We start from the raw sequence: 15,588 nt of genomic DNA on the forward strand, positions 1-15,588 counted from the left end.
AAAGGGACCTGTGACCGACGACCGTTTACAGGTGGTTGAAGCGGCTGTTTGGATCAAAATTTTTCCACCAAACATTTTAAAATGCGTGGCTTTTTGTGGATCACTGTTCGTCTCTTTACAAACGTAGTAATTTGGAACTATCAGTTATGCCACGGCGAAAGAGACCCTGACATTTCCAAAGGAATGTTGTTTCCACGGGCGTCCGAGTCGCGAGAGATCAAAAGTCTTGATGGTATATGGGATTTCCGTGCGGACGATTCACCTCAGCGAAGCAAAGGATTTGATGATATGTGGTTTGCTAACCCGTTAACAGAGGTGAGTTCGAGTGTTAGTTGGTCTCACAAGCCCATTAAAGTACCGATTATATTATAAGGATTATAGAAAAGTGGGAAACCAGGTGTTGAAATAGTGCTACCAGACAATATTAGAACAGGTTGCTATAGAAGAGGGATTCAAGTCTTTGTTATTTTAGACTTTTTCTGCTTGTCAATTCAAGTACAGTTCTCCCTTTAACACTCGGAACTCGAACTCCCTCAAACTAAAAATAGTTTTTATTTCCCCTTCAAGTACCTCTATATAGTTTTACGTTCGATGACTCGAACTACCCTATGCTCGGAAGAAAGGAAGTAAAAGGTTTCTAAGGAGGAGTTAGATTTCGCTACTTGACCGAAAGACCTCATCAGGGCCTGTCCTTTTCCTAGTAGCTCTACATGAAATAAAAGTTATTCTGCGACGCAAGCGTGAGGGCGATTGTGGAAAGCCGTGGAAGAAGGGGAAGGAGGAAGAAAAAAGGGCGTTTGCAGCCGATTCGTGTTCATGATGAAAACGCAAGCACACACTCACCACATTCCCTCTACCGCTTGCTACGCTGGCTTATTTTAATCTCCCGCGCGTACAGGCGAGGAGACTAGCCTGTGTACAGCCGCTTACTAACCTGGCGATTGCCAGGCCTGTGTACAGCCGCTTACTAACCTGGCAATTGCCAGGCCTGTGTACAGCCGCTTACTAACTTGGCAATTGCCAGTCCTGTGTACAGCCGCTTACTAACCTGGCAATTGCCAGTCCTGTGTACAGCCGCTTACTAACCTGGCAATTGCCAGGCCTGTGTACAGCCGCTTACTAACCTGGCAATTGCCAGGCCTGTGTACAGTCGCTTACTAACCTGGCGATTGCCAGGCCTGTGTACAGCCGCTTACTAACCTGGCAATTGCCAGGCCTGTGTACAGCCGCTTACTAACCTGGCAATTGCCAGGCCTGTGTACAGCCGCTTACTAACCTGGCAATTGCCAGGCCTGTGTACAGCCGCTTACTAACCTGGCAATTGCCAGGCCTGTGTACAGCCGCTTACTAACCTGGCAATTGCCAGGCCTGTGTACAGCCGCTTACTAACCTGGCAATTGCCAGGCCTGTGTACAGCCGCTTACTAACCTGGCGATTGCCAGGCCCGTGTACAGCCGCTTACTAACCTGGCGATTGCCAGGCTAGATAGCGGCTGTACACAGGCTACCAGCAGACCGATCCCTCCCTTAATAAGTTTTCAACTCGCCCGAATTATAGCCAATAGAAGATGGCTAAAACTTGACTGTTTCCTAACCCAGACCGGACACACCATCTCTATGCCTGTACCCTCAAGCTTCAATGACGTCACAGAGCTACGGTGGCTGCGGGACTTTGTTGGGTGGGTCTGGTACGAGCGGACCATACATGTCCCCCAAGCATGGACCCACTTAAGCCGTCAAACGCGGGTCGTTATCAGATTTGAGAGCGTCCATTACTACTGCAAAGTGGTAAGTTGGAAGCCCGGTTCCTAACTTTTTGGGTTTCCTGTGGTGTTTTAGCTTTTGTAAGGTTTAACAGGAATCAGTAGCTCCGAAAAGAACACCATGGACTAGGCTTCTATGTATGAAACGGCAGTGTCAACATTATTGGGAAATTTTGATGACGATATCATGATGATGATGACGATGATGATGATACATGAATATATATAAAAGTCCTAGTTCCTAGTCCCTGGCTTCTGTTCGGTATTCCAGTGGTTGGCCTGAAGGCGAGAGCCTGGGGAAAGCCAGCATCAACCACAGGAAACCCGAAAATAGGGATAACTAGTCTGAATACAAGTCGAAGTGCTACCAAACAGGTCAAACCTAACCTAATAGCATGTTTAGCCAATTTAAATTAAGATTGCCATGAAAACTAACAATAGTACATACCAGGCTATAATGTCTGCAGCCGAGGTCGGGATTGTTGTCATGGTATGATGCACACACAAAAGTGGCCTTGTCAATACTCTTGGTCTGCCAGGGGATGCTACATTCTTAGCCTGATGAAACTAACCACGATTACTCCGAACATAACATTGGTTATTGTTAACATAGCCACGGTTATTGCTAACATAGCCACGGTTACTCTGAACAAAACCTCGGTTACTCCGAACATAACACCGGTTACTCCGAAAATAGCCTTGGTTACTTCGAACATAACATTGGTTATTGCTAACATAGCCACGGTTACTCCGTACATAACCTACGTTACTTCGAACATAACATTGGTTATTGCTAACTTAGCCACGGTTACTCCGTACATTTCTTGGTTACTCCTAACATATCATCGGTTATTGCTCACATAGCCACGGTTACTCCGTACATAACCTCGGTTACTTCAAACATAACATTGGTTATTGCTAACATAGCCACGGTTACTCCGTACATAACACTGGTTATTGCTAACATAGACACGGTTACTCCGAACATAACATCGGTTACCCCGAACATAACATTGGTTATTGCTAACATAGCCACGGTTACTCCTTACATTACTTGGTTACTCCTAACATATAATCGGTTATTGCTAACATAGCCACGGTTATTCCAAAGATAACTCGGTTACTCCGAACATAACCTCGGCTGCTCCGAAAATAGCAGAGGTTAGTTTCATCTACAACGCAAGCTACACGTCTCTACCCCCATACCCAATATTTCTGTGTTACCATCCCTTGGCTCCTTGGATTAGGGGCATTTTAATACATCTCGACACATCGATGAAGTTAGGAACAATCAAATGAAGAGGATTGAACACAACATTACATTGACTTATGGCAGATTTCTCTGTAGTGGTTGAACGGAATGGAGATCCTTTCGCATGAAGGCGGCCATCTCCCCTTCGAGGCTGACATCACCGACAATCTGGATTACTACCATAAAAACCGAATAACAGTCGCTGTCAACAATACCCTATCTGACAGCACGGTACCTCCAGGAGAGAGCTCGGTCAGCCATTACAAAGGGTAATTAAAAATTGTACGAGGTAAAGACCCCCCAGGGACCCCGAGACGAGATAGGAAACAATTACAAAGGGTAATGTAAAGAATGTATGAGTGTATGAAGTCATAGCAAGAGAGCATTTGATCTCTTGACACAAGTTACTATCTATAACCTAACTTATTTTATTTGCATCAGTTCTCCAGCTAATACTTTTTAAAAAAGAAAGCCTTGATTCTCGCCAAGAAAAATCAATTTGATTATTTTTAATATATGGTATAACTAGAAAGACTACAGGCAAGCTGTAGTTAAAAAAGAATATTAAAAGCCTTTGTCAAACAAAGTAGCTTTTTTGCTTCGACGAAGGGCTAACGCTCGAAACGTCAGCGCAACTACTCTGTTTCACAAAGGCGTTCAGGTTACTTTTCTCAACTTGTTTGGGTTTATAGCTTGCAAATTTTTATAAAAACCAAAGTGTTCAACTCTTGCAAAAAAAAAAAAATAATAATTGAAAACAACAAACAAAGAAACATAAAACAAATCGAGTTCTTGCATGCTCTTTTGACTTAAAAGTGCTCCCTAAACTGCTCCCTTTTTGATGACCCTTCTACTATACGTGTTTTAAGGGAAACCGAAGTGACCCAGGAATACGACTTTGATTTCTTCAACTACGCCGGCATTCACCGCTCCGTCAAACTATACACCACGCCCACAACTTATCTGACGGACATCACCATAGCAACGGACGTCTTGTTCAATACAGGGATTGTAAAATTTGTCGCAGTCATAGCAACCAGGGCTATCGAGGGTGTAAGTAATGACATCACCATGCGATATGAGCTGCTGGACGCAAATGGCGGGCTCATGGCTGTCGAAGAAGGTGCGGGAAAGTTCGCGGGAGAGTTAAAGGTCCCGGGACCACAGCTCTGGTGGCCGGTCGGGATGAGCGCAATCGCAGGATATCTTTATTCACTCAAGGTAGGTAGATTGGGTGGCTACATCAACACTGGTTCCAGGTTGCACATCTAAAGAATCTATGTTTCGTAGCCTGCTTTGCTTCATTGGTTACAAATGGAACAGTATGTCAGCGTTATTGAAGCAGATTGTTGGTTACGGCCCTCGAAATATCAGCTTTGTCTTCGTATCTGGGATTTTGTGATTTATAAATTAATACAACGCGGGTCACGACACATGGTTTCCCAGGGTTCAAGGTGTACCCTAACACCAGAATCCTCTGCTTTTCATATCTTGCTTTTCATTTCTCTCCCGAAAGAACGCAGCCATTTCATTCCACTGAAAAAATAACAGGTAGGGCCAAAATCCTGGTGGTAGTACTAGCGTTCTGTTTATTAAGGCGTCATACCAATTGAAGCGAACACTGAGTCAGGGGGAATTAAATTTATCCGATTATACACAGATCTCAACTATATGGAACCACACAACAGATGTGTATCGTCTCCCCGTTGGAATCCGGACGGTACGGATCGACGGTAATCGGTTTCTCATCAACGACGCGCCTTTCTACTTCAAGGGTTTCGGGAAGCATGAGGACGCTGAGGTGAGTACAATTTTGCTATAAAACTCTTAGAATCGTGATGAATAAGAGTCTCATTGTTCTGGTTTCCAGGTTCGGAACCTCACTCAGTGTCACCAATCATCTCTTGTTCCCGTGCGTGTAATTTTGAGTGAAAATTTCAAACGAACTCCAATTATTGGAACATTCTAATAACGGACCGACCAATTCTAATCTAACGAGATCGCTGTGGAAAATCAAAAAAAGAAATCGGGCAACGCGCAAATAACGAGAATCCTACGCTAAAAATCACGTACTAGTCTACAATCATGAACTAGAACTACCAAGGGTGAGTTATAGTGTAAGGCTGGAGATGGTACAACGGCCCAGTGCCTCCGATGGTTCTTTAACGACACTATAGGTATAGGTTTGCACAAAAAAAAAAAAAAAAAAAAAAACGAACTCACTTGATCCGAATTTTAACTGACAGAACAGAGGTCGTCTGGCTTGAGAACCAGTATAACCGTGCTGTCGCGTCGAGCAATCCACGTATGCGCAGGGACTATAAGCTAACAGCATGTGGATTTACAGGGGGGGGGATCTAACTCTTAGGGCGGGGAGAAGTGACACTCATCACATTTTTTTAGTTCCGTGGCAGGGGCTTCGATTATCCGCAGCTCGTAAAAGACTTCAACCTGCTCAAGTGGTTTGGCGCCAACTCGTTTCGGACCTCGCACTATCCTTACTCTGAGGAAACGATGGATTTGGCGGATAGACTGGGCATCGTTATCATCGACGAAGGATCTGCAGTCGGATTCTCAAAACCGTACGTCACAGTAGCAGTTATTTTATACGTGAGGAATGACAAACAGCCTTGGATCGTCCCCTAATCCTCAATCTAAATAATTTCTCATGTTGCTATTTTGTTTTAAAGAGAATACTTCAATGACAAATCACTGTCTCAGCATCTCAGCATGATAACAGATCTTATCAGGCGAGACAAAAATCACCCTTCAGTGGTTATGTGGAGTGTCGCTAACGAACCACACACGGACACCGACACCGCGGCCGCCTACTTAAGGTACAAGATCATGGCTAGCTGGGCGGAGGGAGGGTGGGAGAGGGGTAGCCCTATAAATTAAGGTACAAGGCCATAACTTGTTAGAGGGGAAGAGGAGTGTTAGTACAAAACCGTGGCTACAAGCTGCACGGCTTGTCGGTAAGAGGTTGTTTGCATGACACATAACCATGATTAGGGGGAGAGGGGAGTTGTTAGCCGCTTTATATAAGGTACAAGGCGATGGCTAGCTGACCTGGGCTTTTCACAGCTGGTAGAAGACCAGGGTACCGTAAAAATAGCAAAAAAGGTGATCCTTTTGTTTGGATGTCCTGCATAAATACTGGGAATGATCTTTCTTAGCTCTTTCCTTTAAGCTCCTCTCTCCCTCATTCGCCATTACCTACTTTTCAACTCTTAGTTTGGTTCGTTATCAGTAGTGTTCGGTTAATGAGATATCTCTTATGGCAGAAGTGTGATCGACTTGGCAAAGAAATTAGATAAGCAAGCACGGCCTGTTACTTACGTCACTATGCTGAGTCATGAAAAGGGCGGGAAAGAGGACAAGGCAGTAAGTCTCATAATCAATAACAATATTACGTAACTACAGGGCCGTAAGACTAGGGGCGCGTGTACCCCCCATATGAAGAAAACGTTGTCGTTTGGGGGTCTGGTACCGAGGAAACTTTTTTTTTTTAGGGACCTTCTCAACTAACTAAAGATGGTCACAGTAACTGTTTTTCTCTTCTGGTTATAAGTCATAAAGTTTACAAAGCCCCTGGGGTACACAAACCTTAAACATTACAATAATAATGCAGAATTTTTAAATAAGGAATATGTTAGTCTTCTTATATGGAAGTGACCGCGTTTGGCAAAAACGACAATTTTTGGCTCAATTTTCTTGATATGCTCCCCCCAATATTCTAAATATTTCAGGAAATGACAATAAGGGGCGTGGTTGCCCCCCCCCTATTTATTGTGAGCGAATACGGACATTTTAAAATGATTTTTTTCACCCAATCAATCGAAACTTAGGCCCAGTTCTGTGACGTCATTGCCTTCAACCGTTACTTTGGCTGGTACACGTTTCCTGGGCAACAGAATCGGATCGCAGGCGCATTGGAGTGGGAAATGCGTGGCTGGTTTGACCGGTATCACAAACCGGTTTTAATAACAGAGTACGGAGCGGAGGCCATTGCAGGACTGCATAGGGTAAAAGCAAGTTTTTTTTTTTTTTTGCAAAGTGTTATTTTTTATTGAGATCGAGATAATAAATGTTTACTTTATCTTCTTTAATTCTCACAGGATCCGTCAGTAATGTTTACAGAGGAATACCAAGTAAGTACATACACATGAAACAAAGCAGTTCAAAATTCGCGGTAAAAATAAATTATCAGACAGAGTTGACAGCAGCGAATACAACTCTAGAATTTTAAGACACTTCATGCTGGAGTTTGGCATTCTCCTTATAAAAACCCTAACCGACCTGGTGGGGAAAGTCTATTTTTTGCCCCCTAAAGGTATCTGGAAATGCTATCAAACCGGGATGCTTTCCATCGACACAAAAGCTATGCTTGGGTATCGCACTAGACAATCAAGGTAATAACACGCTTACTATCGCTTTGTCACGACAAACAAAATGCTCGGCTCCAGAACAACAAATAAGGATTGAGTAACCGCCAAAGGACATTATATGGCTTTTTCCATTACTCTTTGCAACGCGCTTTACATAACGCAGTTTATAACAACGCTGGTTATACAATGTTTTATCTTATTCAGATGGAGGTTATGAAGCACTATTTCCCAGTATTCGACCGCCTAAGATGGGAGTTCCTGATTGGAGAAATGATCTGGACCTTCGCGGATTTTAACACTCCGCAAGGTATATTAGTGTTTGGGACGTTAAAGAGCAAAACCTATGGTAGGGGAAGGGTGCGTGTGAGCGGTTGACTAAATTGAATAGATGTATCGGAGCTATAAAATCTACAAATTTACCACACGCTTCGAATTCCATCCATGAGTGAGGAATACCAGAGAGGGCTAACTGTGACTTTAAACTACTAAACAACAGTCTACTACTACTACTACTATCACTACTACTACTACCACTACTACCACTACTACTACTACTACTACTACTACTCTCACTACTACTACTACTACTACTACTACTACTACTACTACTACTACTACTACTACTACTACTACTACTACTACTAATACTACTGCTGCTGCTACTGCTGCTGCTACTCTCCCTCTCCCTCTCCCTCTCCCTCTCCCTCTCCCTCGTCCTCTCCCTCTCCCTCTCCCTCGTCCTCTCCCTCTCCCTCTCCCTCTCCCTCTCCCTCTCCCTCGTCCTCTCCCTCTCCCTCGTCCTCTCCCTCTCCCTCTCCCTCTCCCTCTCCCTCTCCCTCTCCCTCTCCCTCTCCCTCGTCCTCTCCCTCTCCCTCGTCCTCTCCCTCTCCCTCTCCCTCGCCCTCTCCCTCTCCCTCTCCCTCTCCCTCTCCCTCTCCCTCTCCCTCTCCCTCTCCCTCTCCCTCTCCCTCGTCCCTCTCCCTCTCCCTCTCCCTCTCCCTCTCCCTCTCCCTCTCCCTCTCCCTCTCCCTCTCCCTCTCCCTCTCCCTCTCCCTCTCCCTCTCCCTCTCCCTCTCCCTCTCCCTCCCTCTCCCCCTCCCCCTCCCTCTCCCTCTCCCTCTCCCTCTCCCTCTCCCTCTCCCTCTCCCTCTCCCTCGTCCTCTCCCTCTCCCTCTCCCTCTCCCTCGTCCTCTCCCTCTCCCTCTCCCTCGTCCTCTCCCTCTCCCTCGTCCTCTCCCTCGTCCTCTCCCTCTCCCTCGTCCTCTCCCTCTCCCTCGTCCTCTCCCTCTCCCTCTCCCTCTCCCTCTCCCTCTCCCTCTCCCTCGTCCTCTCCCTCGTCCTCTCCCTCTCCCTCTCCCTCGTCCTCTCCCTCTCCCTCTCCCTCTCCCTCTCCCTCTCCCTCTCCCTCGTCCTCTCCCTCTCCCTCGTCCTCTCCCTCTCCCTCTCCCTCTCCCTCTCCCTCTCCCTCTCCCTCTCCCTCGTCCTCTCCCTCTCCCTCGTCCTCTCCCTCTCCCTCTCCCTCGCCCTCTCCCTCTCCCTCTCCCTCTCCCTCTCCCTCTCCCTCTCCCTCTCCCTCTCCCTCTCCCTCTCCCTCTCCCTCTCCCTCTCCCTCTCCCTCTCCCTCTCCCTCTCCCTCCCTCTCCCCCTCCCCCTCCCTCTCCCTCTCCCTCTCCCTCTCCCTCTCCCTCTCCCTCGTCCTCTCCCTCTCCCTCTCCCTCGTCCTCTCCCTCGTCCTCTCCCTCGTCCTCTCCCTCTCCCTCGTCCTCTCCCTCGTCCTCTCCCTCTCCCTCGTCCTCTCCCTCTCCCTCGTCCTCTCCCTCTCCCTCGTCCTCTCCCTCTCCCTCTCCCTCTCCCTCTCCCTCTCCCTCGTCCTCTCCCTCGTCCTCTCCCTCTCCCTCTCCCTCGTCCTCTCCCTCTCCCTCGTCCTCTCCCTCTCCCTCGTCCTCTCCCTCTCCCTCGTCCTCTCCCTCTCCCTCGTCCTCTCCCTCTCCCTCGTCCTCTCCCTCTCCCTCTCCCTCTCCCTCTCCCTCTCCCTCTCCCTCTCCCTCTCCCTCTCCCTCTCCCTCTCCCTCTCCCTCGTCCTCTCCCTCTCCCTCGTCCTCTCCCTCTCCCTCTCCCTCTCCCTCTCCCTCGTCCTCTCCCTCTCCCTCTCCCTCGTCCTCTCCCTCTCCCTCGTCCTCTCCCTCTCCCTCTTCCTCTCCCTCGTCCTCTCCCTCGTCCTCTCCCTCTCCCTCTCCCTCGTCCTCTCCCTCTCCCTCGTCCTCTCCCTCTCCCTCGTCCTCTCCCTCTCCCTCTCCCTCGTCCTCTCCCTCTCCCTCTCCCTCTCCCTCTCCCTCTCCCTCTCCCTCTCCCTCTCCCTATCCCTCTCCCTCTCCCTCTCCCTCTCCCTCTCCCTCTCCCTCTCCCTCTCCCTCTCTCCCTCTCCCTCTCCCTCTCCCTCTCCCTCTCCCTCTCCCTCTCCCTCTCCCTCTCCCTCTCCCTCTCCCTCTCCCTCTCCCTCTCCCTCGTCCTCTCCCTCGTCCTCTCCCTCTCCCTCTCCCTCGTCCTCTCCCTCTCCCTCTCCCTCTCCCTCGTCCTCTCCCTCTCCCTCTCCCTCGTCCTCTCCCTCTCCCTCGTCCTCTCCCTCGTCCTCTCCCTCTCCCTCGTCCTCTCCCTCTCCCTCTCCCTCTCCCTCTCCCTCTCCCTCTCCCTCTCCCTCGTCCTCTCCCTCGTCCTCTCCCTCTCCCTCTCCCTCGCCCTCTCCCTCTCCCTCTCCCTCTCCCTCTCCCTCTCCCTCTCCCTCTCCCTCTCCCTCTCCCTCTCCCTCTCCCTCTCCCTCTCCCTCTCCCTCTCCCTCTCCCTCTCCCTCGTCCTCTCCCTCGTCCTCTCCCTCTCCCTCTCCCTCGCCCTCTCCCTCTCCCTCTCCCTCTCCCTCTCCCTCTCCCTCTCCCTCTCCCTCTCCCTCTCCCTCTCCCTCTCCCTCTCCCTCTCCCTCTCCCTCTCCCTCTCCCTCTCCCTCTCCCTCTCCCTCTCCCTCTCCCTCTCCCTCTCCCTGGTATAATCACAAGAGTAGGCTACGTCATCTGTTTTATTTTCTCGTTCTTTTCAATTTCTTGTTCCCTCATTTTAGCAACAGACAGAACGGGTGGAAACAGAAAGGGAATTCTCACAAGAGAGAGAAACCCGAAAGCTTCTGCACATGTGCTGAGATCCCGTTACCAGTCTATCGAGTTGACACACTGCCACAGATGTACCGGCGATGAGTTATTGGACACTTTGGTAAAGAATATGCCTCACAAAGGTTCTGCTCTGATTCGCGAAGAGCGCATCAATACGACTTTAGACCGACGAACCGTGCAACTGTTTGCCATGAGTGATTACCCGTAGTTCTTTGAAACTTCTGCTCGCCAAGGATACATTGATGTAAAGGCTGATTCAGACAGCACGATTTAGTCATATAGAATTTGCCCGTGATACCTCTACAACTCAAGTCGTAGAGTGTAAATTAGCCTAAGACTCCGCTACGATGCTCGACTACGAAAGTCGTAGTGTGTAATTCAGGGCTTTCACCGTGCCGTGAGTTTAGTTCTTTACCGCGCTGTGCGTGTCTCATGCTATGCTACTGATTTGTCGTGCTATACCGTGCAGTGCGTGTCTCATGCTATGCTACTGATTTGTCGTGCTATACCGTGCAGTGCGTGTCTCATGCTATGCTACTGATGTGTCGTGCTATACCGCGCCGTGCGTGTCTCATGCTATGCTACTGATGTGTCGTGCTATACCACGCCGTGCGTGTCTCATGCTATGCTACTGATGTGTCATGCTATACCACGCCGTGAGCCGTGCATGTTTCATGCTATACTACTGATGTGTCGTGCTATACCGCGCTGTGAGTCTCATGCTATGCTACTGATGTGTCGTGCTATACCGTGCAGTGCGTGTCTCATGCTATGCTACTGATGTGTCGTGCTATACCGCGCTGTGCGTGAGCCGTGCTATAGAGTACTGATAGTGTCATGCTATGCTACTGATTTGTCGTGCTATACCGTGCAGTGCGTGTCTCATGCTATGCTACTGATGTGTCGTGCTATACCGCGCCGTGCGTGTCTCATGCTATGCTACTGGTGTGTCGTGCTATACCACGCAGTGCGTTTCTGATGCTATAATACTGATGTGTCGTGCTATACCGCGCCGTGCGTGTCTCATGCTATGCTACTGATGTGTCGTGCTATACCACGCCGTGCGTGTCTCATGCTATGCTAATGATGTGTCATGCTATACCACGCCGTGAGCCGTGCATGTTTCATGCTATACTACTGATGTGTCGTGCTATACCGCGCTGTGAGTCTCATGCTATGCTACTGATGTGTCGTGCTATACCGTGCAGTGCGTGTCTCATGCTATGCTACTGATGTGTCGTGCTATACCGCGCTGTGCGTGAGCCGTGCTATAGAGTACTGATAGTGTCATGCTATGCTACTGATGTGTCGTGCTATACCGCGCCGTGCGTGTCTCATGCTATGCTACTGATGTGTCGTGCTATACCACGCCGTGCGTGTCTCATGCTATGCTACTGATGTGTCGTGCTATACCACGCCGTGCGTGTCTCATGCTATGCTACTGATGTGTCGTGCTATACCACGCCGTGCCTGTCTCATGCTATGCTACTGATGTGTCGTGCTATACCACGCCGTGCGTGTCTCATGCTATGCTACTGATGTGTCATGCTATACCACGCCGTGAGCCGTGCATGTTTCATGCTATACTACTGATGTGTCGTGCTATACCGCGCTGTGCGTCTCATGCTATGCTACTGATGTGTAGTGCTATACCGCGCCGTGCGTGTCTCATGCTATGCTACTGATGTGTCGTGCTATACCACGCCGTGCGTGAGCCGTGCTATAGAGTACTGATAGTGTCATGCTATGCTACTGATGTGTCGTGCTATACCGTGCAGTGCGTGTCTCATGCTATGCTACTGATGTGTCGTGCTATACCACGCCGTGTGTGTCTCATGCTATGCTACTGATGTGTCGTGCTATACCACGCCGTGCGTGTCTCATGCTATGCTACTGATGTGTCGTGCTATACCACGCCGTGCGTGTCTCATGCTATGCTACTGATGTGTCATGCTATACCACGCCGTGAGCCGTGCATGTTTCATGCTATACTACTGATGTGTCGCGCTATATCGCGCTGTGCGTCTCATGCTATGCTACTGATGTGTCGTGCTATACCGTGCAGTGCGTGTCTCATGCTATGCTACTGATGTGTCGTGCTATACCACGCCGTGCGTGAGCCGTGCTATAGACTACTGATGTGTCGTGCTATACCACGCCGTGCGTGAGCCGTGCTATAGAGCACTGATAGTGTCATGCTATGCTACTGATGTGTCGTGCTATACCACGCCGTGCGTGTCTCATGCTATGCTACTGATGTGTCATGCTATACCACGCCGTGAGCCGTGCATGTTTCATGCTATACTACTGATGTGTCGTGCTATACCGCGCTGTGCGTCTCATGCTATGCTACTGATGTGTCGTGCTATACCGTGCAGTGCGTGTCTCATGCTATGCTACTGATGTGTCGTGCTATACCACGCCGTGCGTGAGCCGTGCTATAGACTACTGATGTGTCGTGCTATACCACGCCGTGCGTGAGCCGTGCTATAGAGCACTGATAGTGTCATGCTATGCTACTGATGTGTCGTGCTATACCGCGCCGTGCGTGTCTCATGCTATGCTACTGATGTGTCGTGCTATACCGCGCCGTGCGTGTCTCATGCTATGCTACTGATGTGTCGTGCTATACCACGCCGTGCGTGTCTCATGCCATGCTACTGATGTGTCGTGCTATACCACGCCGTGCGTGAGCCGTGCTATAGAGTACTGATAGTGTCATGCTATGCTACTGATGTGTCGTGCTATACCACGCCGTGCGTGAGCCGTGCTATAGACTACTGATGTGTCGTGCTATACCACGCCGTGCGTGAGCCGTGCTATAGAGTACTGATGTGTCGTGCTATACCACGCCGTGCGTGTCTCATGCTATGCTACTGATGTGTCGTGCTATACCACGCCGTGCGTGAGCCGTGCTATAGAGTACTGATAGTCTCATGCTATGCTACTGATGTGTCGTGCTATACCACGCCGTGCGTGTCTCATGCTATGCTACTGATGTGTCGTGCTATACCACGCCGTGCGTGAGCCGTGCTATAGAGTACTGATAGTCTCATGCTATGCTACTGATGTGTCGTGCTATACCACGCCGTGCGTGAGCCGTGCTATAGAGTACTGATAGTGTCATGCTATGCTACTGATGTGTCGTGCTATACCACGCCGTGCGTGTCTCATGCTATGCTACTGATGTGTCGTGCTATACCACGCCGTGCGTGAGCCGTGCTATAGACTACTGATGTGTCGTGCTATGCTACTGATGTGTCGTGCTATACCACGCCGTGCGTGAGCCGTGCTATAGAGTACTGATGTGTCGTGCTATACCACGCCGTGCGTGAGCCGTGCTATAGAGTACTGATGTGTCGTGCTATACCGCGCCGTGCGTGAGCCGTGCTATAGAGTACTGATAGTGTCATGCTATACCACGCCGTACGTGAGCCGTGCTATAGACTACTGATGTGTCGTGCTATACCACGCCGTGCGTGAGCCGTGCTATAGACTACTGATGTGTCGTGCTATACCACGCCGTGCGTGAGCCGTGCTATAGACTACTGATGTGTCGTGCTATACCACGCCGTGCGTGAGCCGTGCTATAGACTACTGATGTGTCGTGCTATACCACGCCGTGCGTGAGCCGTGCTATAGACTACTGATGTGTCGTGCTATACCACGCCGTGCGTGAGCCGTGCTATAGAGCACTGATAGTGTCATGCTATGCTACTGATGTGTCGTGCTATACCACGCCGTGCGTGTCTCATGCTATGCTACTGATGTGTCGTGCTATACCACGCCGTGCGTGTCTCATGCTATGCTACTGATGTGTCGTGCTATACCACGCCGTGCGTGTCTCATGCTATGCTACTGATGTGTCGTGCTATACCACGCCGTGCGTGTCTCATGCTATGCTACTGATGTGTCGTGCTATACCACGCCGTGCGTGTCTCATGCTATGCTACTGATGATTGCTCCACCGTGCCATTACATCGCATTAAGCTCATTAAATCCAGGACCACATTTTCATTTATGTCATTTAGGGGAATGTTATTGAAGAATATATACTTAAAACCTACCTTTTGACAAAGTTTAATGATAGACAACATTGCCCTTACACTAATAATATGGTCGCGGTTGTTTTTTTTTAATAACCAATTTTGTACTTATTTATTTTTCTATTAAATGGTCAAAAATTGATGTGTTGTTCATTGATTGAAAAGCCTATCGATAAAATAATCTAACCATCAAGGTATTTGTTCTCGCAATCATGTTCTAGTATATTCAGTCGTTTATATACGTAATTATCGACCACTGAAAACACAAATCTCACTCATCACAACAGAGGAGACTGGAGACGTCGAAAGTTCACGACATAATTAAACGGACAATGTCACGCGTATCGTTCAAACTTCGAAACTTGTAAACAAGTATTTACAAATGAGAATTTACGAAGGGAATTGTTGCTATACATATGCCCCTTAAAAAGGCACAAGCTCAAAGCCAAACTACGCCTTACTCGAGACACTACACAACCATACTATTTATACCGCAGTAAAATGTGGTCATTCCATTTAGAAATGAGGTTTGTGAAAACAGAAAGAGGACCTAGAGTCAATGGGTGCTAAACTACAGTCATTACCACCAGACTATGGACCAAACATTTGTGAAAAGCGCGAATAGAAGTTTGAATGGCAGGTTAAAAGCCATGCCAACCATACGACAGACTGCAAATGCGTTCTGACGCTTTGCCTATAAGTTTTTCTCTTATTCGTAGTCGTAGTAGCAAGCGTGGGCGATCGAGATATTATTGTTAACATATCCCTTCATTCAGAAATACAACTTCATAAAATAGGGATTAGAAATAACAGGTGTTTAAGGAAAAAAAACTACAACTTTATTCAGCATTCCTGTTAGACTAAATGATGTAGGAACAAACCAGTTTCACTGAAACTGAATTACGCACTATTACCACCTATCATGACAGACTTTCAATGGTGGGGTTGTTGTGGTATGCATTTAAAGTACCTCTTTCTGAAA

General features: G+C 48.6%; 1 protein-coding gene across 1 annotated transcript; it reads left to right on the forward strand.

The window, feature by feature from the left end:
* Positions 1-3: 3 nt before the first annotated feature.
* LOC5511544 (beta-glucuronidase) lies at positions 4-14,748 on the forward strand. The gene is made up of 12 exons (XM_048726630.1): positions 4-315; positions 1,599-1,787; positions 3,111-3,283; positions 3,884-4,235; positions 4,675-4,815; positions 5,418-5,596; positions 5,705-5,851; positions 6,299-6,398; positions 6,863-7,039; positions 7,133-7,165; positions 7,607-7,709; positions 10,512-14,748. Exons 1-12 carry the CDS (start codon positions 82-84, stop codon positions 10,766-10,768), a joined length of 2,085 nt encoding a protein of 694 aa, XP_048582587.1. The 5' UTR covers positions 4-81; the 3' UTR covers positions 10,769-14,748.
* Positions 14,749-15,588: the final 840 nt, after the last annotated feature.

This window comes from Nematostella vectensis, chromosome 4 (assembly GCF_932526225.1).
Source record: "Nematostella vectensis chromosome 4, jaNemVect1.1, whole genome shotgun sequence".
Classification (NCBI taxonomy): Eukaryota; Metazoa; Cnidaria; class Anthozoa; order Actiniaria; family Edwardsiidae; genus Nematostella; species Nematostella vectensis.

What these genes read in the sequence shown, in the direction of transcription:
- LOC5511544 (XM_048726630.1), top strand. Translation starts at nt 82, where the DNA reads ATGCGTGGCTTTTTGTGGATCACTGTTCGTCTCTTTACAAACGTAGTA. An exon ending in TCCATTACTACTGCAAAGTG is followed by an intron (nt 1,788 to 3,110) that starts GTAAGTTGGAAG and finishes ATTTCTCTGTAG; the next exon opens with TGGTTGAACGGAATGGAGAT. An exon ending in TGTTTACAGAGGAATACCAA is followed by an intron (nt 7,166 to 7,606) that starts GTAAGTACATAC and finishes TATCTTATTCAG; the next exon opens with ATGGAGGTTATGAAGCACTA.